Source organism: Octodon degus, unplaced genomic scaffold (genome assembly GCF_000260255.1).
Source record: "Octodon degus isolate 3935 unplaced genomic scaffold, OctDeg1.0 scaffold00178, whole genome shotgun sequence".
NCBI classification, from domain to species: Eukaryota; Metazoa; Chordata; class Mammalia; order Rodentia; family Octodontidae; genus Octodon; species Octodon degus.
The window spans coordinates 1,595,088-1,619,524 of NW_004524754.1; the positions used below are offsets into that span (position 1 = coordinate 1,595,088).

Here is a 24,437-nt window from a genome sequence, read left to right on the forward strand (position 1 = left end):
GATGTAAATTATTGAGCTTCATCTTCTGGACAAGAATGCCAAGTCGGTCTCTCTTCATGAAAAGCAGTTACTGTTTGAGGACATTTTATATTTGCCTCATTGTATCAACTTAAATGTCTAACCAGCTGCTTAACTAAGTAACTCGGTATTTGTTATTAGTTGATTTCTTTAGGACAGCCATTCTTTCAGGACCATAGGGAGGACCCAGGCCCCCTGCTGAGTCACTTAGTTAACCTTCTAAACTTCTCAAGTTGACACAAGGAACAACATCCTAGAGCTTAGGGTCCTGTCTTCCACATACTACACTATAGAACTGCTGAGTTACTTAGTTAAGCAGCTGGTTAGACATTTAAGTTGATACAATGCTTCAGCCATAATAGAAGGTGAGGTACTCTGGCCTTGACAGTCCAGGGAGAGGGAAGACATGAAAACTGACGTATTAGAGATATGTCAGATAGAGTGGTGGATTAACTGATGGGCAACTTGTAACACCCAGCTGAACTGAATCAGCGTGGTGCTGATATGGATGGCCCACCTGAGGACTGTTGCCAACAGCATAAAAAGAGAACTGGAGGGGAAAGTGGTGTGCTGTTGAATCTCCTGGAGAAGCTTGTCACACTGGTTTACCTGACATGAACTCAGCTGTTCTTGTTGTCAGAGGAGCTTGGGTCCTCCCTCTAGCTGAGAATAGCAGTGGATCTTTTCAGGGAGCTCTGGACCTTGCTTTGAGCATTGCTTCCTGGCTGCAGAGCAGATCCTTCAGCCTGGGGGCACAGATCCTGCACCCCACTGGCACAGATTTTCAAGCTTTTCCCACTGACCTTTGGGCCTTCGCAGTGCAGATCCTTGATACAGACTTGCATGAGACTTTGGCATGCACTCTAGGCCTTCACCTGGACTCATGCAGGACATGGTCATGGGATCCAGGCCCTCAGCTGGGTTCTTTGGGTCTTTAGTACGTGAACAGATCTTGTCCACTCTCTTGTGTTTGACTCTTTGGGTGAATATTATAAAATAATCCTATGAACTATGTGTCCTGTCTTAAATCTTTTCCTTTATAAACCCTGACTACAACAGTTAGCATGGAAGGTAATGAATTCTAAGGAGAGGAGGCGCCGGCCAGGAATATGCTGAAGGAGGTGGAAACTGGGATTTCGGGCTGCTTGGAGGCAGTCTGGGGAAGGAAATAAACTAAGTGTCTCTGTTTTCACCTTTCCTTACTCAAAGGAAAGGCTCAGTTCATTGTCAGAATATAAAGAAAGGCTTAAGAGAGAAGATGATTGATTCTGGGGCATTTGAACTTAACACATTCCACTGAACATATTCACTAGGTGGTTGGACACATGAATTTGGAGCTTTGCAGATTGGGTGGTGATAAGGATTTGAGAGTTCTCAGCCTATGCACAATCCATAAATCCTGGATTGAGCCAGGAAGAGGATATAGCAAGCGAGTACTAATATTAAACTTGGTTCTAAGCCCATGTTCCAACCAACTTCTTAAAAAAGTGAACTGGGGAGATGGCTCAGTGGAATAAGTGCTTCCCTGGCAAGCGCAAAGACCTGAGTTCTATCCCCAGTTCTGCCAAATAAATAAATAAAGAAAGAAAGAAAGAAAGAAAGAAAGAAAGAAAGAAAGAAAGAAATAGTAAACCCTGGCATCTCTTTCATCTCTGGCTGCTTCCTCCTCAACAGCAGTCCGGATTTGCTCTACTATTCTTTTGAAACTTCTTCACACAGGTTGCAAAGACCATAACAGGAATTCTGAAAAGGGTTTTTTTTTTTAATTGACATGGAATAATTATAGATATTTGTAGGACAATGTATGCTATTTTGATACAAGTATAACTTGCATAATGATTAAACCAGGTTATTCTATTACTTAAAAATTCATCTCTTTATGGTGAGGAAAATTTTTTTCTAACTTTTGAAAAATACCCACTATATTATTATTAGTGAGATTAGAATAAAATTCATTCCTTTCCTCTAATGGTCGCACTGTGCCCCTGAGCAGCCTCTCCCCAGGCCTTTCTTCTCCAATTCCTTCCAAGCTCTGGTGTTGGGTACTTTGCTCTTAGTTTCTATAAAATCAGCTTTTCCAGTTCCACATATGAGATCTTGTGGTATTTGTCTTTCTGTACGTGGCTTATTGCCCTTAACATGGTGTTGTCCAGATTCATCCATGTTGCTGAAAGCAACAAGACTTCATTCTTTCTTATGACTGAATGGCATCCTACTGCAGACACACACCGCATTTTCTTTGCATGTTCATCCACTGATGGGCAAACTCTAACAGATGCTTTGCTGTTTCTAACTTACTTGAGCCCTTCAGCAAGAACACTTTAGTTCCCTCCCCCAGCCCTTCCTAGGTGGGTCCTGCTTACACTCCGCTCTTCTGGTTTCCTTGGCTGATGTATCCTTTTGGATGACAGAGCTCTGCACAGGCATCATGTGGGAGCGTGGAGATCGGAGGCTGTGGACCTGGACATGTTAGGTTCAGAGCCGTAACTTACCAGCTTGGAAGTGAGTTCCTTAACCTTCTATAGTCTCCTGTCTTCCTGGCTATGGCACGAGAATCAAAACTGCAATGTGGCAAAAATTAAGCGTGCTGTGTCTGAGGCATTAAACCAAGTGTCAGTCAAATCATGAGTGATTTAAAAGTGGCAGCTCACATTGTTTGGTGTGCTTGTGGCGCAAATGCCAATACCCAGCAGAAAGGAGATGGTTTGGGAGTGTGGTCGTCAGGAGGTGGCCCCCTGGCCAGCAGCATCCTCCCCACCACCATACCCATCACTCACCCTCCTTGAAACTGTATGATTATACACATTCTCAGACCCCATACTGGAGCCCCTGGGATAGAGTTGGCTAATGAAGCATGTAGCTATGTGTGTAATGTGTTACAATGGAAGAAGGTAAGGTAGAGTGAGAGGTGGGATTCAACAGCAAGCTCCCAGCAGCCAGTAGGCAGAGAAGTGTCTCCTCCAAGGACACCAGAGGGTTGGAGGAGAAAAAACTGAAGGCAGTGGGGGACAGGGACATCCTTACGTGATGTGGCTGGCTTTTGCTGAGTGAAGAAGGTGTTAAGCTTCTACCTGCGTGTCTCCCAAGAGTCATGTGCACTCATTGGCAGGGCTTTTGTGAGGTTAGTGGGTTATAGGGGCTGATGGCTGACATGTGCTTTGGAGGGGGAAGGAGGTGGGCCCCTGAGGTGTGGTTTGACTGGCTGCATGTCCTTCCCTGGGCCTCCGTTCCTCTCTGCCTCCTGACCACCCCTACATGATCAGCTACTCCCCCGCTGTGCCTCTCTGCCATCTGCCATGCCCTCAAGACAGCCAAAATAAACCTTTCCATCTTTAAGTTGTGGGTCACTGGCATTTTGTGCTGGTAGTGAAGAAAGTGACTAAGACTGAAGGTAAGGCTATACAGTGGCTGCCAGGGAAGGAAAGTAGAGGGCTTACAGAGAGGGACCAATTTGGAAACAACGGATGGGACAAGGAAGAAAACTGAAAAGAAAGATGGATAGGCAGTAGTGTGCCACAGCTGATGCTGCCAGTTATGAAATTTTGTGGCACCAATCCATGCAGTATAGTTGTTCCCGTCAATGGTGCTCATAACCCCACTCTGCTTACAGAGAGTGGGATGAAGACTTGATAGAACGCAAAGCACTAGTCCTTGGAAGAGCCAGGCGCCGATCACGTGCTGGGGGTTGGACTCCATAGAGCAGGAAACAGCTGGGAGAGACCAGGGTGTTTCAGTGGTGACAGTGGCTGAGTGACTGGAAGTGAGAGCCTGAGGGTGGTGCACACACAGGGACAGAAGGCTTTCAGGTAACATGTCACCTCCCTTGCTGGGGATCAGGAACTGCTGGCCAAGGAGAAGGAGGGCTCACATTAAGGACAGTACAGGTGACAGAAATCCTCAAGTGTCTGTGTCTGAGTTGCCTGTGTTGGCAGCAGGATTGCGGCTGAGAAGAGGGGATGCAGGTGATAATCAGACCAGAGTTGTAGGGCTGAACAGCAGAACCAGGATGGTCTTCACAGACCAGAGCAAAAGGTCAGACCGAGTGGGGAGCCAGTACCTCATTTCTCCTCAAACAGCACATGAAGTCACTGAAAAGGCAGGGTCTTTCAGTACAGCTCCCTGCCATCAGAAATCTGCTGTGATGTGAAAACATAGCTTATATGTAAAGGCCTCTAAATAGGGCTCAGAATTAAAAATCTATAAGCGTCCCTTTGGTATAAAAGAATCAGCTAGTAACAGCCCGCTTGAAAGTCGAGCGGAAAGAGTAGGGGTACTGGAACCGAGTGGCTGCTGAGCCAGGAGTGCATCCTTCACTCTAAACCTGTGGAACAGTCTGAGGAGTGAGGGCGTGGCCTGTGCATTCTGCGATACCCCTCTTAGTCTGAGGCTAGATCACCCTTCATCTTCTGTGAGAAGTCTTGTTCTGCATTGAAGTTTGCTTCTCTACATCTTGGTGGAAATGAGAGGTCATGAATTTTTTTTTCACAATTTTATGTATTTTGGGGCCAGAGAGATGGCTCAGTAGAATAAGTGCTTGCCTGGCAAGCACAAGAGCCTGAGTACAATCCCTGGCTCCGCAAAAAGAAAAAAATTATGTATTTGGCACAAGGTCTCATAGTGATCCTCCTGTTTCAGCCTCCCCAGCACTGGGGTTACAGGTGTGAACCACCCCAGGCAGTCTTGGTGGCTGGCTCAGTGTGCCTGGGGGCAGGGCTGGCACAGTACGTGGTACCAGGATCGAACCCAGGTGCTCACACTTGCTAGGCAGGTGCTTAGACCAGGGAGCCATCTCCGCAGAACCATCAAGGTCATCAGGAATAGGGAAGGCCTGAAAAGCTTTCGTAATCTAGAGGAGACTGAGGAGACAGAATGACAAATATGACATCCTGGCTTCGATAGGACCCTGTGACCAAAAATGTACATTAATTGAAAACTACATAAATGTTTTTACCTAATATAAATCAAATGTGAACTTTGTTTAATAATAATGTACAATATTGTTTCATTGCTTGTGAAAAATGTACTGTGTATATCAGAAATTGAGTGCAAGGTGTAGAGCGTCTGTGTTATCTTTGGAGTGTTTCTGCAAACATAAGACAGTTCTAAAATGAAATTTATTTAAAGAAAGGAGAGGAAGGAGCTATAATATGTTATTGATTGAAGTACAACACTGTACAGTCACTGAGGAAAGCAATCTGGCGTCTACTTATAAAGACAGACGTGCACCTACCGTACGATGTAGTCCCTACACTAGCTGCTGCTTCACAAGTGAAATGCAAAGCTCTTTTTGCACCAAAACTAGTGGTTGTTTCACAATTACTAAAAATTGAAAGCAACCCACACACCCCTAATTAGAGAATAAATTCAAGATAAAATAACTGCGATGTACCCATATGATAAAATTTAGTCCAATAAAGGGGGACAGATTTCCCGGGGCACAAAACAGTGTGGATGAATGTCAGACGCACTGGGCCAGGTCAAAGAGGCCAGACCCTAAAATGCTAGGAACTGCTTGGATCCTCATGGATGCCATGGACAGAAAGCAGACCTCACAGGCTCTGGGCATGTGAGTGTGGTGCAGACTAGAAGACATGGGGGAGTATTCAGAAGCAGTGGAACTGTACTGTGTCTTGATTGTGGTTGTGATTGTGTGACTATATGTATTTATCACAACTTGCCAGCTGTGCACTGACAAAGCTGAACTCTGCTACCTGTGTTTTAGTCTTCATTTAAAAGTAAAGAGGTGGGCAGGGAACATAGCTCAGTGATCTAAGTGCCTGCCTGGCAAGCTCAAGGACCTGGGTTTGATCCCCGGTACCACATGCTGTGCTGGCCCCACCTTGTAATCCCAGTATTAGGGAGGCTGAGACAGGAAGATCAGTATGAGCCCAAGCTGTGTAGTGAGACCCTGTACCAAATACATTTTTAAAAAGATTAAAACTGAAGGGGAAAACCCCAGGGATGATGGCTGCTTTTCACAATCCCTTTTCTCCAAGAAATTCGTTTAAATAGTATCGTCATGTATTATCTTTGTGCTGGCTTCATTTCCAAGTGCTCAGTTGGCATAAAGGGCACTTGTGTAGTTGCATGGGAGTATTACTGTGCTGCTTGCTGGGTGGAGATTCATATGTGGGCGCCACGATCCAGGGAAATAGACACAGACAGCAGAGAGAAAGAACTGAGCACAGACAGGCTCCCGCCTCAACGATGGTGATGTTAGCTAAGGGTTTCACAGCCACCTGTTTTCATAACCAAGAGCTGGTCAGCCCCTGCTCTTCTGGGAGCCTTCACAGAACTCTTTCATGCACATTTTCTCATGTGAACCCCACAGTACCTCTGCCACTGAGGTGAGACGTGTATTATCCACACCCTGTAAAAGGAGGCGAAGATGCCTCGTTCCCATGTGGGTATCTTCCTGCGTTGCTTTGGCCCTCCTCCTAGTTCTGCTATTTCTAAAGGCATGGTGATTTAGTGTAACAGGTAAGGAATATAATTATTTTACAGATGAGGAAACTGAGGTTCTTGGAATCTCCTAAGCTCAGTTGCCTAGTAAGTATTAGAACCAAGGGGTTAGGACAGAGCTGTTCTGCTTCCAAATCTACTTTCCTTTCTTCTGTACCAGGGATGTGTTGTCAGGACTTGGGGAAAGAATACACTTTAGTCCATGGTATCTGCTGTGAATCTTCACACTGTTAGTACACTAATGAGTAGATGATTTTAATTGGCTTCCATTATTAGATCCAGATTTTTATAAGTGAAGCTTGCTTTCTTTATTGTCATCTTTAATAGAAACTTTGGGAGCTTGGAATATACACTGTAATCTCTGTGTTTCTTTTGGCTTCTTGTGTTTGGATAGTATCCGAATGCATGAAAACTCTGTGTATGTTGGAAGCTATGATTCCAAGAAAAAAAGGCTCATCACTGTAAACATAAGAAGGATTTTTCAACAAATACTAGAATGTTTACATAAAAATGAGGGTTTTCTTTTTTTTGAGAGATTTGCTCTGTGAGACCATCTAATTTAATTGCTTTTTAATGTTTCCTTTTCATACAAAATAGTAATGTCACCTTCCTAATCAGGTTTAGCTGTGAAATCCTTTTTCTTATGTCCTTGATGGTCTCTGAGCTCCCGAGCAGCTGGACCTTTTCACTGTGTCCTCAGGATCTAGCCCATAGTCTGGTCCATGAAGGATTTGGGTGCTAAGGTCATATTTGTTGAGTAAAACTAAAACCAGATTCATTCATCTAGATCTTAACTGTAACTATGGAGGCCTCAGGAAGAGCCTCTGTGCGTACTCCTGCTATTTCTCTGTGGAGTTCCTGTTGAACGTTGCCCTCTATCACCTTGTCTTCCATTTCATTTATCTTTTGTTTTGCAATTCTGATAATGGAACCAGGGCATTACTTGTACTGAGCAAGCACTCTACAACTGAGCTATACCCCCTGTTATTGACAGTGTCTCAGTATGTAGCCAGGCTGGCCTCAAATCTACAATCAGCTTCAGCTTCACAAGTAGCTGAGATTCCAGCTATGTGCCGCCATCCCCAGCTTTCTTATTGACATCTAGAAGGAAAACACCAGTGGGTGAGTGGAACTAAAAATATTGAGGGAAAATGAAAAATTCTACTCCCTCTTGGTATTTGACCTAATACAAGAATATGCATGGGTCTTATTCCAATCCCATTAGAAATAGATATATATGTCACCATCTATTCAGAATGGTCACCTCCAATAGCTGCCTTGTTCTTACTATGTGCTGAAAAGTGTTGGACTAGGAGTTTAGAAACCTGAGCTCATTTCTAAACTGTGAAAACCTGAGTGGATGGCTGGCTTACACCGTGTACACACGAACGTGTTAATTGGTGCATGACTTCAGCCTCAACACTAAGGCCAGTGCGACCCTGTGCTGGGTTCTGGACATGCAATGGAGTTGTTTTTCCCTCAAGTCCCCAGAAGCCGTTTCCTGAGGTAATCCTCACTCCCAAGCTGAGAAGCAGGTCTTCAGCCTTTTGGCATATGGGTGTCATCAGCCTGGGAACCCCGCAGGGGCAGTGATCACGAGGATTTTCTTTTGCCTGTTGGCTCTCTGCCTGGCACCCAAATCTATACACAGTGGCTGGACAAAGTCTCTGAGGCCTAAAAGAGCCTCAACTTACAGTACAAGCTTTCCAAGGCTAGATGGCACTGTTGCTAGAGTCAAATCAGGTGTGTTTTATGGTAGCCTGGCTGAGGAGGGAAGAGGCGATGAGCAAGGCCTGCAGCCATCCCTTGCAGCCAGTGAGTGGACTCTGCGGGACCTCGTGCAGACTCCTACCTGGCCGGTACAGCCAGTCTGCCATTCTCTTAGTTCCTTTGCAAATGTGACTTCGGGCAGTCTTCACAGGCATCCCATGTGGCAGGCAGGACAACTGTCTCAATCCTAAATTGATAAAACTCTAGCTCAAAGCATTCACGTGCCTGAACTAACTTTGTACAGGAAATGTGCAGCAGGTTTTTGCCCTTTATGCCTCTGGGCTTCTCCCTACTGAAGGAGGTCTTCAGAGCTGAAGGAGGACTGTGCCTGGTGGTGGGCTCATCCCAGGAGCACGGCCTGGGTGCACTGTGTCCACGTGAGGGGAAAGCTCCCAGCGCGCTGGGCTGAATGGGTCGGTTCCAGCTGTGCTTCAGAGTGTCTGCAGCCATGAAGAAGAGGGAGAACACACTCACTGGAGGAAACAAACCTGGGTGCTTTGGAGAATAACAGTTGTGGTAACTGTATGGGTATGAGGGTCCCAGGCCAGTGGCCTGCGGTATTTTCTCATGGCGTAGGCTGCCTCCTCGGGGCTGCAGAATATCTGCCAAATGCACCATCACTTTGCTGTGTTCCTGCATTTTGACAAATAAATAAACCCTGTGCCGTGGGCAGGGTGGATGCCACTACTGTGGTCACTTTACAGAAATTGAGGCCCAGAAGGTGACGAGACAGGCCAGGAGTTGCGTAGCCGAGAAGTGGTTGGACTAGCGCTTTAGCCCAGGGTGGGGCTGTTGCCAAGCCGTGGCTTCTTTTCATTTTTCTGAGCTATGTCATCTTGTGTAGAAAGCATGAAATCATGAGTGCTGTGTTCATTTGGAAGGTAAGTCGTCAGTGACTTGGAAAAGACATAAAATGTCAAATGATTAATGCTGAGCCACTTATATGCGAACTCGAGAGCAAAGTCATCCCTGTGTTCTTCTGTGTCTCCTCCAGGATGATGATGAAGATAAGCTGACCTGGAAGGACCGGTTCCCAGGCTACTTGATGAACTTTGCCTCCATTTTGTTCATGGTAATTCCCCAAGGGACCCCCCGTGGGGGACCCTGAGAATGTGGATGCCACTGTGGAAGTGCTCTGGATGTTTATTCTTTGTGCTGCAGAAGTGATGAGGGGATGGCAAAGGGGAAGCCACGGCCCTGTAGCAGGAAACAGTGTCGCATCCGACAGTGAGGCCACTGGCCGCACACGTCCGCAGTTGGGGTTGGGAGATAATGCTTTGGACCTTGTCAGTCCTGGGATCTGGAGGAGACGCACAGGATAGAGGGCTGCAGAAATGTGGGGGCCTGCTTGGGCTGTGGGTGGCCGTCTTCAGTGGTTTATGGGATGGATGAGACAGGAGATACCCAGCTGGAGTTGTAAGTCTGATTCTTTCGAGCCCTGTACAGTAGTCACTGTGTTTGTTTCCTTGTGTTCCCTAGTACAGTGGGGTAGAACTTCTGTGCGGGACCCAGATAGTCTCAGCTGTGCTGGGATGTGGTCGGAGGAGCCCCTGATTCGCACTGAGTTAGGTCAGTGGTAGCAGCTTCGCCTTCCTCCTTAGGGAGCCAGGCTGGGTAAGACAGCGTGAGGCCGGCCAGAAGACTTCAGCGGATGTGAACAGGGATGGACTGAGCTATGGCCACTCACCCGCCAGTCCTTCTTTACAAGGAGCTTTGTACCCAGGGTCAGATGTTCAGCTTTCCAAAGGAGATTGTGTAAAGAAAGATCAGAGTGTTTCTTAGGAGGGTTTACATTTGTAGCAGGGTGGAGAAGGTTTATGTATGCCCAAATTTAGGACCAAAACTCAGTGTAATTTTCAGGCCTACGGGCCAGAGGTAACTGTGACCCTGGAGTGAAGTTGTCATTGCCAGTGTTATTGTCGCTGTGGTTGCTGAGGACAGGAACCGTATCGCTCCCAACCTTCAAAATCTAAAAAGCAAAAGAAGCGTATACAGTGTCTGATTCAACTCACTACTTCGCAGATGCAGTGAGGGCTGTCAGAGCTCAGCAGTCCACGTTATTTTCTTCCCATTGCCTGACAAGTGTGAGGCACTCAGAATTTATACAAGAATGTGTGGTGAGTTGTAGTGGGTTAAGCTGGAATGATATGAAGTTTAATTTAGCACTTCAAAGCCTCCCACAATATGTATATTGTTATCAAAGAGTTTATTCATTCATTCAAAAAATAGTTAAGGGGTGGAACTATGTGCTTGATACTATTCTTAGACACTGGATAAACCAGAAAACAAAATAAAATAACTCTGCCCTTTAAGAACATGAAGATAATAAATTAATAAATAAGTAAAATAGACTTTCATGTGCCGTAGTGAAGGATGAGGATATTTGTAACATCCTGTTTTGCTGAAATTAATTTAAAAATTGAATGAGCATATTTTTCAATTTTCTTAAAGCTTTGAAAGGCTGGCAGGATGATAGTAATACTAGGTTAAAATTCTAAAAGCAGCTAGGAGCCAAGGAAACAAATGTCTTGGCATTAACGCCACTTTTACCTTGGGGAAAATTCCTCATCTAGAAAAATTTGGTTTTGCAGGTTTTGTGGGAACCAGGACAGAGATAAGGGACTCTGCTGGGCTCAGAGTGGGGTAAAATACTCACAACAACTGTCACCAAGAAGTATCTCAAAATATATAAAGAATTACAGACTGATGGAAAAAGATGATACAAAAATAATAGAGAAAACCTGAGTAGTTACTTGACAAAAGACAAAATCCAAATAAACCTGTGAAGGACTAGCTCATCTCATTAACAATCATGGAAATTCTAATTTAAACCACCATGAAATACCAACAGCATGCCAATAGAAAGCAAATCAGTAACAAGAATAACTCACATGTAGGCACAGCAAAACATTTGTACAGAAAATCACTACCATAACCCCAGAAAAATATACATATTCTTTGTTTCTATTTATGTGCAATTCAGAAGGGGCCAAGCCTGTACTGTACAAGGCCACACACCTGGGTTACAGCTTCATGAAGATAGGCGGGAAGTGACCGTCAGAAGTGCAGCCTCGGGTTTGCATTAGAGGAGAAGGAGCGGGATGAGAGGAGGCGTGTGACGGGGTGCTGCCTGCCTGCGCCTGGGCTGTGCTACACCTCGCCCATCTCATTCAGCTGTGTTTGTGCGCTATGATGCGAGGTGGATGGCTCTGTGTGTTCACGGTGAGGCTAAGAACACAACAAGTGTGTGCACTAGCTAGGCTGGGCAGAGGAGTCTGCAGGGAGAAGATTTTAGCAGGGCTTTGGATGGGGTGAGAGACTCAGTCACGTGGGGACTTAACCAGTACTAGAAACTAAGTCAGTAATGAATCCTCCCGCCAGAGTTCTACTACATTCACTTCTCTCTCTTCCTCTCCCTTGCTCTCTCTTTTCTTCTTTTTCTCCCTCTCTTTTTCTGTCCCCCTCCCTCCCTCCTTCCTTCTCTCCTTCTCTTCCCAAAGAACTCATACAGCTAGACTGGACAGTGAAAACTGCCATTGTGCAGAAATTATATATGATTCTCTTTTCATTTGTCTTTTTCCAATCTAGTTAACTCCAAATCTTGATATAAATACAAGAGCTATACCAGAACCAGAACAAAACTGAGGATCTCACTGCATCCGGGGTCCCCACCTTCACCAGCAAGTGCTGGGGCTGGAGTCGGCACAGGAATGGAGTGGGAGCAGGCGTGGGCTAAGCTCCTGGGACGCTGAGCCCTATAAACTGAAGCACCCTGGACTGGTCCTGGTCTCACCTTCCTGTCCTGGGGTCATTTTAGTAGATCCTCACTTTGCTTTCAGAAGTATTCCAATTGGGCAATAAATTATATGGTCCCCTCCCTGTTGGTATCTAAGAAGTCCTTATAGGGTATTAACTTTTCCTCACTTTCGATGTTTTGGCAGTTTAGTCCTCTAAAGAAAAGGATTTTCTGTTACCAGAGAACTATGAGGGGTGTGTAAGGATAAAAGAGGACGGTTAGGAAGGAAGAACTTTGGTCCTGAGATTAGCGTCAGCCAGGGTGCCTCCTTTCCTTGCTCCTCCCCACTGAGTCTTGGCAGGCAGTGCCAGGACCACAGCCACAGACCACCTTAGTGACGCCTGTCTGCCGGACAAGCTGGGCACAGCTTTCACAGGACAATGAGAGTAGAGAGCTGCACCTTGCCATTTCCCTGCCCCGTGCTGTTAGCAGCCAGCAGTTACAAAGCTGAAGTTTCTTTCTCTTTCAACCCTGTTCTGCTAAGGATTATTATTTTTCTTTTTTTGTTGTTGTTATTTTCTTCCTTGTTACATCAACTCTCCTTGATTTCTTCCTTTGGTCAGAGGCTGAGCCCCTTCCTCTAGTGCTCAGAGCCCGAGCTCTCCTGTGCCCAACCGAACTGTGCCCCCAACACCTGGGCACTCGAAGCCCACCCTGGAGCCCCATTGCCTGGCCTAGGTGGCTGCAGTGGCCTTGGGTGATCACCCTGCTTTTGCACAGTCCCCTGAAGATCGTCACAGCTCTGTCCCATGCACAGCAGCAGAATTCTGATTTTTTTAAATAAAAATTTATTTATTTACTTATTTGGTACAGGGCCTCACTACACAGCTTAGACTTCTAGTGATCCTCCTGTCTCAGCCTTCCCAGTGCTGGGATTACAAGTGTGTGCCATGATGCCCAGCTTCATGGCTGGCACAGCATTCCTGAGGTTCCAGGACTGACAGGGCATATAGTACCGGGGATTAAACACCGGTCCTTGTGCTTACCAGGCAGGTACTTAGTCCACCAAGCTATCTCCCCAGCCAGCACACTGATATTTTTTTCTAAAAAAAAAATGATGTCCAAGCATGTCACTTCTCATGGCTCCTTGGTGGCTTTCCATCTCCTGAAGTGCAGAAGTCAACACGTAAACCGAGCCTGGCGCCCCTGCACACCCACCGCCTGCCTCAGCTGTGCCCTGCTCCTGCGCAGCACTGCTTGCCTGACTCCCTGTCTCTGTTGCCTCCGTCCCCTCCTTCAGGTCTTGCTGAGAGGCCACTATCTTGCCTTTCCCAGCCTGTCCCTGTACCCATTTTGCCTCATTTGTCTCGCCGGTTCTGCCCCACCAGAGATGTTGTTTGTGTTACCCGTTTACTGATCTAGACTCTATCTTTCCCCACTAGGAGATCAACTTCACAAAGGCCCTCCTTTCTTTTTTCTTTTTTCTTGGAAAATATGAAGTACGCATTAGTGGGATTCGGTGGAATATTTTCATAGTCCAGACAGCGTGCACGGAGGGCATGCAGCCACCATCCTTACACCCCGCCCCTCAACGCTGGCACTCTTTCCCATCTTTGGCACTCACTGCCCTGCTTTCAGCTCATTTGAATTTAGTTTCCACCTATTCAAGAGAAGATGTGACCCTTGTCTTTCTGCTTCTTATTTCACTTGACATCATGTTCTCCAGTTCCATCCATTCTGCTGCAGATAACGGGATTCCACTCTTTGTTCTGGCTGAATAATACTCCATTGTACATGAGTCATATTTTCTTTATTCATCCACTTGTTGATCGGCACCCAGCCTGATTCTCCATCTCAGCTTTTGTAAATAGTACCATGATAAACATGGGCATGCAGGGATCTCTTTTGGATCTGGCTCTGCTCCCTTTGGATGTGTATCCAGGGGCTGGGTAGCTGGGCTCTCAGCTGCCCTGGGGTCAGCTTCATGCACCAAACTTTTGAGTAGCAAGACAAAGTATTCTTTCTTCCCCGCCTTTGTAGCCGGGCCTCCTAGTGGAGTGGTTAGGACAGATCTCCTCTCCTCAGTTTATTCTCCTATACCCCTCCCCTCAAACTCTAAAGCAAAGGATGTTTTTGTCCTTGTTTTCTTTCCTCAGTCTTTCCGGAAACCCCAACCCACGCACGCACGCACGCACGCACGCACGCACGTTGCCTGGCTTCCAGGGCCTCATCAATACTCTCATCACTGGTCTTCACTGCAAAAGTGATTTTGGGGGAAGGAATCTCACACCACATTTCCAGGCCCTTACTGTCTGGTGGTGACAATCCCCGAGGAGCAGGAAGTGAAATGTACATTGTTCGAGGGGGTGACGTCATGTCCAGGTTTCTCGCTCATGTGGCCGTCATCCCTCCACAGTCCGCGGGCCGGGAGGGGCCTCCCAGAGTGTTTTTCCCATCTGTCTTCTCCGCACACACATGAGCGCAGACGCAAACATGCACACAGCCTTTACCCAAGAGCAGTCCCTTCCTGCCTTTCCTACCAAGAGCTCTTTTTCACACCATGGCACAGGGGACAAACATTTCACGCCATGGCACAGGGGATAAATAGTTATAAAGCACACCAGCACGGGAGGCTGAGCTCCCCCCAGCACGCCATGCGGCAGCATCCCCAGAACCCCCAGAACCCCCAGAGGTCTACAGGCATCTGTGTCTTCCCACATCTGCAACCCATTCCGAGCCCACCAGTGTCACCCCGCCTGCGACCCACGCCGCAGGCACTGTCCCTCCCTTCCAGAATGCAGAGTTTGGTGCAGTTTCTTCTGTCAGGGGTGCCCTCTACATGCTCTTTCACAAACCCACATTTTCCATCTCACCCTCCGCAGCCAGCACCCTTGTCCCTTGTCCTCTAGAGGAAACGGGACCTGCACAGAGAGAGTGCTAAAGGAGTTTTATAAACAATCACTTGACTGTAGCAAATTCAGCTTTGCTCCGAGCAGGGCACGCACCCAGCATTTGGCTCTTCCTGTCTGCCCTTGAAAGGCTTCCTCAGGGCTCCCTCCCCTCTAGCATCCCTGTGCTCCCTGGAAGTGATCCTTTCTTGGCTGTGATGGGGAGACAGAGGAAAGGGCTGTGATGGGGCGTTGGTCAGTGTAGGTCTCGGAGAGCCCCTTCGTTTTCTAACCTTCTAGAAATAGGCAGCAGGGGACCTTCTGGGTGGACAGACCGGCACATTTCCTTTAGGAATGAAGCATTAAGAGATTTGGGCACCAAATGGGAAACGTACACCCTCCATTTTGAGCCGAATGATAGAGAATTTTACTGCAATTTTGTTCCCTCTCAGACTGAGTCTGAGAATATCGCTCCGGGTGTACTACCCTGTTTTCTCCCTTAAGCAGCCTTCCTCAGTGGTCCCCCCACACACACCAAGCTGTAAGGCATCTCTTTTTAGCTCAAATACCTTCAGTGTCTCTTTCTTCTCATGGAGGGTCCAGTATAAATCCCACTTGTTCGACACGACCCTTGGACCACCCAAATGTGCCTGTGTCCCTGTTTCCTGAGTTCCCTCAGCAGATACCTTCCTTACTTGGTACTTGTCATGGTTTGTATCTAGATGTCCCGCCTCATGAGGTCATAAGTGGGACTTTTCTGGGATGTCTAGATCTAGGGTATGTGAGTGTGGGTTAAGGGTGCAATGCTGAGATTATGGGTGTAGGGTAGTAGAGTAGGCCATTATCTATCAAAGTTCCCAGTGTAGGTAATGGGCAGGCCCACCCTGGGTGTGAGTGGCACCACCCCACTACCTTGTAATCTAGATGAGGCAAAAGGGAAAGGGGGGCTTAGTGCTTGCTGCTGCTGCCATGGACTGTTTCTGCTCCGCGATGCCCCTCTACCATGCTGCCCTGCATGTTGTTGATGGGTACCTAGCCTGATTCTCCATCTCAGCTTTTGTAAATAGTGCCATGACAAACATGGGCATGCAGGGATCTCGTTTGGATCTGGCTCTATTTCCTTTGGGTGTGTATCCTGGGGCCGGGTAGCTGGGCTCTCAGCTGCCCTGGGGTCAGCTTCATGCACCATACTTTTTCCTCAGTCTTTCCCGAAACCCCAACCCATGCACACACACATGCATGCATGCATGCATACACGCACGCACGCATGCACACACGTTGCTGTTGACTGAAACCTTTACCTCTTCTCTGACTTGTGGGCATTGGGAATTATGTCTCAGAGATGAGACTAGTAGCTAAGACTGTACTTAGCATTGTGTCACATACTGTAATTTAAAGGTGGTCCTCTTATTTCCATAGTAAGTGGAAAACCCTCTAAGGGAAAAAGTCAAGAGTGTGTTGCACACTCCGCAGTGCCCAGGTTCTCATCAGTGTGTGCATGCGCCCGTGTATGTGTATGTTACAGATCCTTTGGATTCTGTTAAAGACTAAGGATAATCTCCCCTGGAAAATGCATCTGTGTCAGAACTCTGTGCGAGAATCCTGGGCACTGCGTTCTCTTGGATGTTGCAGCTCAGAAGCACCCAGCTAAGCAAGCAGGACAACTGTGTGAACAAAGAGTCGGTGCTCAAGAGCTGCCTGCTGAGGCCTGCCTCTCGCTGTTTTCTCTGGACAGATCACCTTGACGTTCTCGATTGTCTTTGGGGTCATTGTGTACCGGATCACAACTGCAGCTGCTCTGTCGCTCAACAAGGCCACACGCTCTAATGTCCGGGTGACTGTAACAGCAACGGCGGTCATCATCAACCTTGTAGTCATCCTCATCCTGGACGAGATCTATGGGGCTGTGGCCAAGTGGCTCACCAAAATAGGTACTGTAACCCAGATCCTTTTTATCTTGGGCCTCCTTGACTGTGTATACAGTGCTTGGTAGTGTGACCCCAGGTGGAAAAGGGATGAGAAGGGGGTGGGCTGCACAGTGCGTCATAATGGGAAGAATGAGACTGCACAAGGCCTATGTACTTGCAGCTAGCGGGCTTCCCGAAGGCAAGAATCTTCCCTGTGACAATCAGTAGTCCTTGGTTTATGTTGGTCGCCTCCTGTGACAGGGAACTCCGGATCCCCTGAGGATAATCCTGGGCCCTGTTCATGTTAGCCTCCCTTACAAGCAAGGCAGATTCAGTGCTTCCTGTTAGAAGGACTTCAGCTTGAGCACTCCTCATTTTCCCAGCAGCACTGGCAAAGCGAGGAAAGCCTCTTGATACTTGAACCCAGGAGGGTCTTATCTAGCTCAGAAAATCCCCGCATTCCCCAGGCACTGGGGGACTTCAAAGAGATGGATCAGACTTCCCCAGCTTCAAGCCAGCGAGGAAATGCAGTGGCCCCCGCACTGAGCTGTGTCATTCGAGCCCTGAGCCACAGCGGAGCTCCACATTCTGGTGTGCACGCATTAGGTGTGGGAAGCTGAGAGTGAGGAGCCTTTCTTCATTCCACTTGCTCTGGGTGGCCAGGATTTACCCCTTCCCTCTTTAATTTGGGGAATTTCCCTCTTGACTGTAGGAACTGTGTGACCCAGCTGCCTGTAACCTCTCAGGGAAGCTGACTTAAACGTGTGATGTCTTTAATTCACTGACCCACTAGAAGCTAGATGCTTGGTAGGCTGCCAGCCTTCTCAAGACAGCCTTTCCTAGAGACTGGAGAATCCCAGAGGCTGCTTGGTTGATGCTCTGCTCTGAGAGTACACATGGTGGCACCTGCCTTTAAACTCCCTGGTGACCAAGGCAGGCTGTCACCCTGAGGGCAGCTCTGATGTCTTCAGCCACCTATTATAATAGGTGTTAGCTGTGTTCCTTGAGAAACTCCTTGAGGTCAATCAGACAGGATTTTCAACCTGTGCACTTAATGATGTGCTGAATGGGATTTGATGGACGCCCTTAGGCAGTGTATCTGACACTACAGGGGGCTCAGAGGCCTGGTGCTCGGAGCTAAGTGGTAGGCATGTAGGCAGGGAGTGGGCAGGGGAGGGCAACTGCCTGGCAGAGGAAACAAACCAAGAAATGTGGCACTGAGGAAGAAGAGAAGTGCCATGTGGCCTCTAGGCCTGCTGGGGAGTTTCTGCTTGTTTCTGGATCAAAATACCAGTGGAACAGAGAGCCGAGCTCAGCACACATGACAAGGAAAGCGCGGTGCATCCTGGAGGAAGGAGGAGCCCAGGACGGTGGCTGCTGTGGGGACACTGGCATGCTGGGACTCAGTGGAGCAGGCGGCAGGCCCAGAGACCCGGCTGACACCTGCCTTTATATTTCAGAGGAAGATCTTAAAAACCAGGCCAAGACTCTGCATTTATTCTCATATACAATGGAATGGTATTGTATATGAGAATAAACCTAGGTCAGAGGGGCATCTGGATAACTCTGTCATCCTCTTCGCCTGTCACTGACCTAGGAGAGAAATAAGATGACAGAAATGGACAAAAGTCAGCGTGTAAGCTCTACCACCAACAAAGGCCGCAGTGGAGGAAGTAGCTCATAAGCTGCCTAATACTGAAAACCCCACAGATTGCCCCCTGAAGGGCAGGCCAGGCTGCGCGGTCCTGCAAGGCTTATGTCACACAGGGACACAGAGTGCCAGTTTCCTGCAGGACCTTTGCTCCCAAAAGAAGGGCAGAGGCAGCTGGCAGGCGAAGAATGCCATGTCACCTTCATCAGGCTACTCTCCCTTATACCACCCAAGTGGAGGTGTAGAGACAAGCGGGGACAGTGATGGCGATGAACAGCTTGCTGTGGCACACAGGCCACAGGTTTACCACCCCTGAGCTAGGATGTTACACTGACCATGCCCCTCCACCTACCTGGGTAAGACATGGAGACTGGGAAAGAAATGTCCCCTCCCCTACCTGGTCCCAATCCAGCACCACTGAGGGTATTTTGAGGAGTGTGACATATTGGAAGTACGTGCTTATGAAGTTGTTACATCAGGGTTGCAGGATGCAATGGACTAGGGAGAGGCAGGAAGAGCTGGTATGAAGAATGGCGTGGGACAAGGGGCAGGGAGAGCAGGAAGGTGGTGATGCTGCCGACATTTCTCCTGCTGTCCCCCTTCATGCTGTCCATCCACAACTCCAGGTGACAGTAAGGACAAAAGAGAGAGTGCTTAACAAGGTCAACAATCAAAAACTCCTTTACAAGTACTTAGAAAACAATTTCTACCTGCAAAGCTGGATGCTAATTCTTCTAAGGCCAGGAACAAAATGCTCATACCCCAGTTGGCCCCCTGTAAGGCTCTGCCTGCTATTTCTCAGAGTCCCTGTTCACTCAGAAAGTTCAGGCAACTACAGCTTGTGAAGCCAGTGTTAGGCACTTCACATGAAGTTCTGTTTCCCAGGAGACAGAATTCGATGTGTTTTTTAAACTCCAAAGTTTTTCGCTGACCCCTTTTTATCTTCACAAAAATTATTTGTGGGCAGAAAGGAAAAATTTTTTTTTCTGTATGTTAGGGAAGGGTCTACAGGGTGTTCAGGGTCTCACTACTAGATCGAACTCATAGTAATCTGCCTGTTTACAGCCTCCCAAGATCTGGGATTACAGGTATGCACCACCATGCTCAGTCTCAATTGCCCTCTCAGTGTGCCCTGGGAGCAGGGCTGGCACAACAAGCCCTGGGGATTGAAATTCTGGCCCCTGTGCCCACTTGCAGGTGCTTTTATTGGCTGAGCTATTTGGCTGGCCCCAGGAAGGAAAATATTCAGTTGTCATTTTACTAAGTTTAAAACTCAGATTTTCATTCCAAAACACAGACACTGGTTGTGGTACCTTGCTGTCAGTTTCTTATCAGCTGCATCGCTGTGGTCTCCACTCAGGGACCCACTGGACACTGCCCTGGGTGCTGCTCTTCTCAGCTGTAGGCTCTGCACCCCCAGAAGGTTCCCTGCCGCTGTTTAGTTGGAAGCCAGCAGGCCAAGGATGCAGTGGAAAGAGCCTTGTGTTCCTAGATAGGGTCCTTTCCTGCCTACTCCTGCGATGGTGCGATGTTGGGTAGAGGAGACATTTCTGGCCAAGTGTTATGCCTCATTCCTGCAGTGCTTTCCTCCCTTTGTCCCAGGATCATGCCCCACTGAACTGTTTGCATAGCCCAGTGACCTCGCCCTTGTCCACAGTTTCTCTAGTTTAGAAATCTCCATCCACTCAGCTTTCTCAAATAGTAAGTTTGTGGGCAACACTTGACTCGGGCCTCTGAGAGAGAAAGAGAGAGAGAGAGAGAGAGTTTAGAAATCTCCATCCACTCAGCTTTCTCAAATAGTAAGTTTGTGGGCAACACTTGACTCGGGCCTCTGAGAGAGAAAGAGAGAGAGAGAGAGAGAGAGAGAGAGAGAGAGAGAGAGAGAGAGAGCTACCCATGGCTTGCATGTCAGATAAGACAGTGTTTAAGCCTCTCAGCCATCTTCTCTCCACTATATCGCTCCTCCCCAGCCAGACCACTCAATTGTTGGTCACCCAGGCCACCCATGTGCTCCCACCCCAGTGCCAGCTCCTGCGGCTGAAATGGTTGTGATGGCCCTGAGTGTCCCATGCTGAAAAAGGCCTCCCTCTCAAAACTGCCTTCTTGGTGACCCTGGGCTGGACACTCAGCCCTTTCTGCACCTCTAGCCTTCCCTGGTACAGACACCTCACTTTTTTCCTTCTCCATCTGTGCCAATAGAGTGACCACTTGGTGGCTGGCACAAGTTTTTCTTTCTTTTTTGCAGTGCTGGGGATTGAACCCATGGCCTTCATTCTGAGCTACATCGCCATCTCTTTATTTCATTTTGAGGCAAGGTGTCACTAAGTTGCCCAGGCTGAGTTTGAGCCTGTGGTCCTCCTACCTCTGCCTCCCAGAATGCTGGGATCACAGGTGAGCTTCACAATACCTGGTTGTACCAGGCACAGTTCTGGGACTATAGCAGTAAACAAGAGTCCATCTCTGCTGCTGTTACGCTCATGTGAAGTAAGGGAGAGGGAGAAGGGAAACAAGAATGTTTCCTAGAGGATGAGAGAGCTGTCGTGATGGGGAGTGCTTGGGGCAGACCGCTTTGGACCAGGAGGTTAAGAAAGGCCTGTTGAGGTGGTAAACTTGATGGGTGAGGGCTGAAGGGCAGGAAGGAGTCTTCAGCGTAGGCACCTTGAGGGAAAGGTACTGGTGGACAAACACCAAAGACAAGGGCTGTGGCAGGAAGAAGCTTGGAGGCTGTTGCTGTTGTTTGTCTACACTGCTCCTTGAGTGTTGCTCGTAGACGGTCTTACATTACTGCTCCTATTTATATTAGAACAGACTGGGCTACACTAGCACAATGAAGTCATCTCACGTTTTGGCTGCAAAGCGTATTGTGTGGGTTCTTGCTCGCGCCGCATGTTCATGAGGCTGGCCAGAGCACTCTATTGATACAGTTTCTGAAGGATCCTGAGGATGCCATGTCAGGGGACGAGAACTGGAGGGCCCTGGAGGCTGCCAGGCACTTCCATCTGGGAGTGTCATTGTCTGTCTGGTTCATGGCTCACTGGCAAGCACCAGCCCAGTCCTGAAAGGATAAGGACCTGTGTACATCGCGGGGACGTGTGTCTGTGGCCACTCCCTACCACCTGCTGAAGCCAGGCTTCCAGGTCCTTGAGAGGACCTGTCTCTCATTTATTGTGCTCTCCTACACAGTGCCAGACTCCTGGGAGTTCCTAGCTTGTCTGTGGATGCTCTTATTGATACAACACACCCCTGTCGTCATGCATGCAAAAAGATGTTTTTAGAGTAGTGCCTGCAGCGAAGCATCCTATAAGCTTCCGTGGAGCCTGCTGTGAGCGTTCAGGCATCCGTTCCTTCAACTCTGCCTGCCTACTCAAGGATCTGAGGAAATACTGTGAGGAAAAGGCCCGTGTGGTTGTCCCGACTGGGTAGTGCTGACGGAGGCAGCTAGGAACTCAGAGGACTGAAGCCTCCCAGCTGGGGAAGTGCACTCACCTAAAGGGATAGTGACACAAAGCAGGTGACCAGAGCGCCCCAGGCACAGGCCCACCTGGGCACACAAGGCTGTGGATAAAACCACCTAATGGAATGAGAAGTCTGCCAGGCTTAGGGGCCGGCTTCGCCATTCTCACGCAGGGTTTAATACTCATCTGGCTTTCTGCCCCGGGTCTCCTGATAGCCGAGGAGGCTGTGACTCGGTGCATTTCTTGCCAGGTGCAAACAGCTGGTGCACACAGTCCCACTGAGCTCCCAAGTGTTTGCTGCAAGGCTGGGTGGTGGGAGACCCAATCTCTAGGCACATCTCTTAACTACTCCCTGCATCAGGCCTCTCCGAGGCTCATTCTTGCCTCAAATATTTAGGACAAAGACAAAACTTACGTGCCTTGAGCATGCTCAGCTCGGCAGTGGTGGATAGAAACTGTCATGATCTCCCTGTCTGGCACAGGGGTGATGGCAGTGGGTTTGGGGAGAAACCTGCCGTAGTATGGAGGCAGCACAGCACTGGGACTGGAGCTGAAACGCGGGGTGTCTGGAGTAGTAGATGGCGCGTTGGATCCTCATCTGAGAGAGCTTGGCCAGCAGGGCTGGCAGTGCCGAGCTTGCGGCCAGCTTCGGGAAGCTCCAGCAGCTGAAAGGGGAGTACAGAGGGATGAGGACTTCAGTGGGGGGGATGGACCCCCACCCTAGTCCCTAGGCATCTGTCAGTGACCTTTTCATTCCTGAAATGGAGGGGTGACGGTGTTAGAGAAAAGACCCTGGTCTTGTGGGAGAACGTAAGCAAGCACTTGGCAGGACATCAGGATAGGCCCCAGACAGGGCAAAAGGACAGGGCTGGGCATATGTGGTGGGCAGCTGGGGAGGAGGAGGGGAAGCTGGGGAAAGCAAGCTCGCAGCTCAGGGCCTGCCTTCCGGTCGGTCAGGATCCAGGGCATTCTGTGCCTTCCAGGCATGGGGTCTCTGAGCCCTACATTTTGGAGGGGGATGTCTAAGGCTCCTGAAAACTGCAGGCCCTTCTAATTGACAGGCCTGGGCTGGGTTGGCCTGGCGGGGGTCCAGTGCCCACACTTACTAGGAGTTCTGCTAGGTAGGTGTTATGGAGGAGACAGAACAGGCAGGAAGCATCCCAGCTGGGTAATCAAGGGCCACGGGCTCGTCTTTACGGCCAGCGTTCTCTCATGGGAGCTCTCCTTCCACTTCCTGCCCTCTCCTTGCTTCCTCTCCTGTTTCCACTGCTCTTCTTCCAGGTCTCCTTCCCTCCCCCACCTTCCTTGTCAAACGGCCTGCAACGTGCTGGGTGACGTGAACGGCGCTGCGGCTCATCCTCTCCCTTCCAGTGAATCTCTTCAAGCTACAGGGCAGGGATTACTGTCTGCACTTGAAAGAAAGATGACTGGCTCTCCAAGTCCTAGGAGAATGGCTGAGTTGGTGGGTTATTTAAACACTGCTGTGACCCACTCCAGAGTGTCTCTGCCCTTGATGTTCCTGGCTGGGGGTAGGGAAAGGGATGGGGTCAGAAGGAGGGAAAAGAACTGAGATTTGTAGAGTCGTCGTCCATGTACCAGGCACAGGTGGGCATGGTGCCTACTTTACCCACATCATTTTCACAAACATACACAGACACACACACACACACACACACACACACACACACACACACAGAGCTTAGCTATACCCAGCCTTGTCCTAAGCACTTTCCCTAAATCAGCACAGATGGCCTCAAGTCATGCTTTATGGTGGGCTTGTGTCCTAATAAAGCCATCATGTGTTGAAAATGTCCTAAATTGAAAACGCATTTAGTTCATATAGTCTTCTGGACATGGTCACTCGCTAATGCAGCACCCTGTAGAGTGTCCGTCTGCTCTTCCTCTGGAGATCGCGTGGCTGCCCTGCTGTTGCTGCCCAGTGTCCCAAGAGTGTCTTACTGTGCAGCCCTAGCCACAGAAAAGAGCAAAATTCAAAGTTCACTTTCCCCTCGATGAGAGTCACTATCTCACAGTCATGAGGTTGGAATGAGGTCAGTTGAGTCACAGAACTGCGGGTCACAAGCACGATGGCGCTAGTGACCCTAACATTCCCATTTTAGGAGTGAGCCAACTGAGGCACTTTGTAAATAGCAAGCGCCATTCACAAGACGGTAAATGGTGCACCTGGCCACAGACCCACAGGCTGACCCGTGATGCTGGATGACCTTATAGCATGCCACCATTGTCTCTCAGGGTAGCGTAAATTTATTGGGAAAGAAAAACACAACGTGGGCTACACATTCAAAATGCAGCTTATCTGTGCATGTGAATGACAGGGGGCAGGGACAAGCACATGGGTAGCATACCTCACGCAAACACCTCTGTCTTGGCAGCAAGTTGTGTCTGTGTCCCTGCCCCCATCCTGTCACCTGCACACAAGGAGGCAGTGGCGGGCCACGGACTTTGCATGGGGTCCTGAGTGCTTCGCTAAATTTTAAAAAAGAAAGAAATTTTTAAAAATTGAAATGCCAGCAGTCTGTTTTTTTTTTT

General features: G+C 48.6%; 1 protein-coding gene across 4 annotated transcripts in view; it reads left to right on the top strand.

Moving 5' to 3' along the window:
• Ano2 (anoctamin 2) overlaps positions 1-24,437 on the top strand; it is a 372,934-nt gene that overhangs the window by 284,562 nt on the left and 63,935 nt on the right. For all 4 annotated transcript variants that reach the window (XM_012517437.2, XM_023703730.1, XM_023703729.1 and 1 more), the window contains 2 exons: positions 9,245-9,322; positions 16,610-16,805. In XM_012517437.2, coding sequence (XP_012372891.1) covers positions 9,245-9,322; positions 16,610-16,805 — 274 coding nt within the window. The remainder of the gene's footprint in view (positions 1-9,244; positions 9,323-16,609; positions 16,806-24,437) is intronic.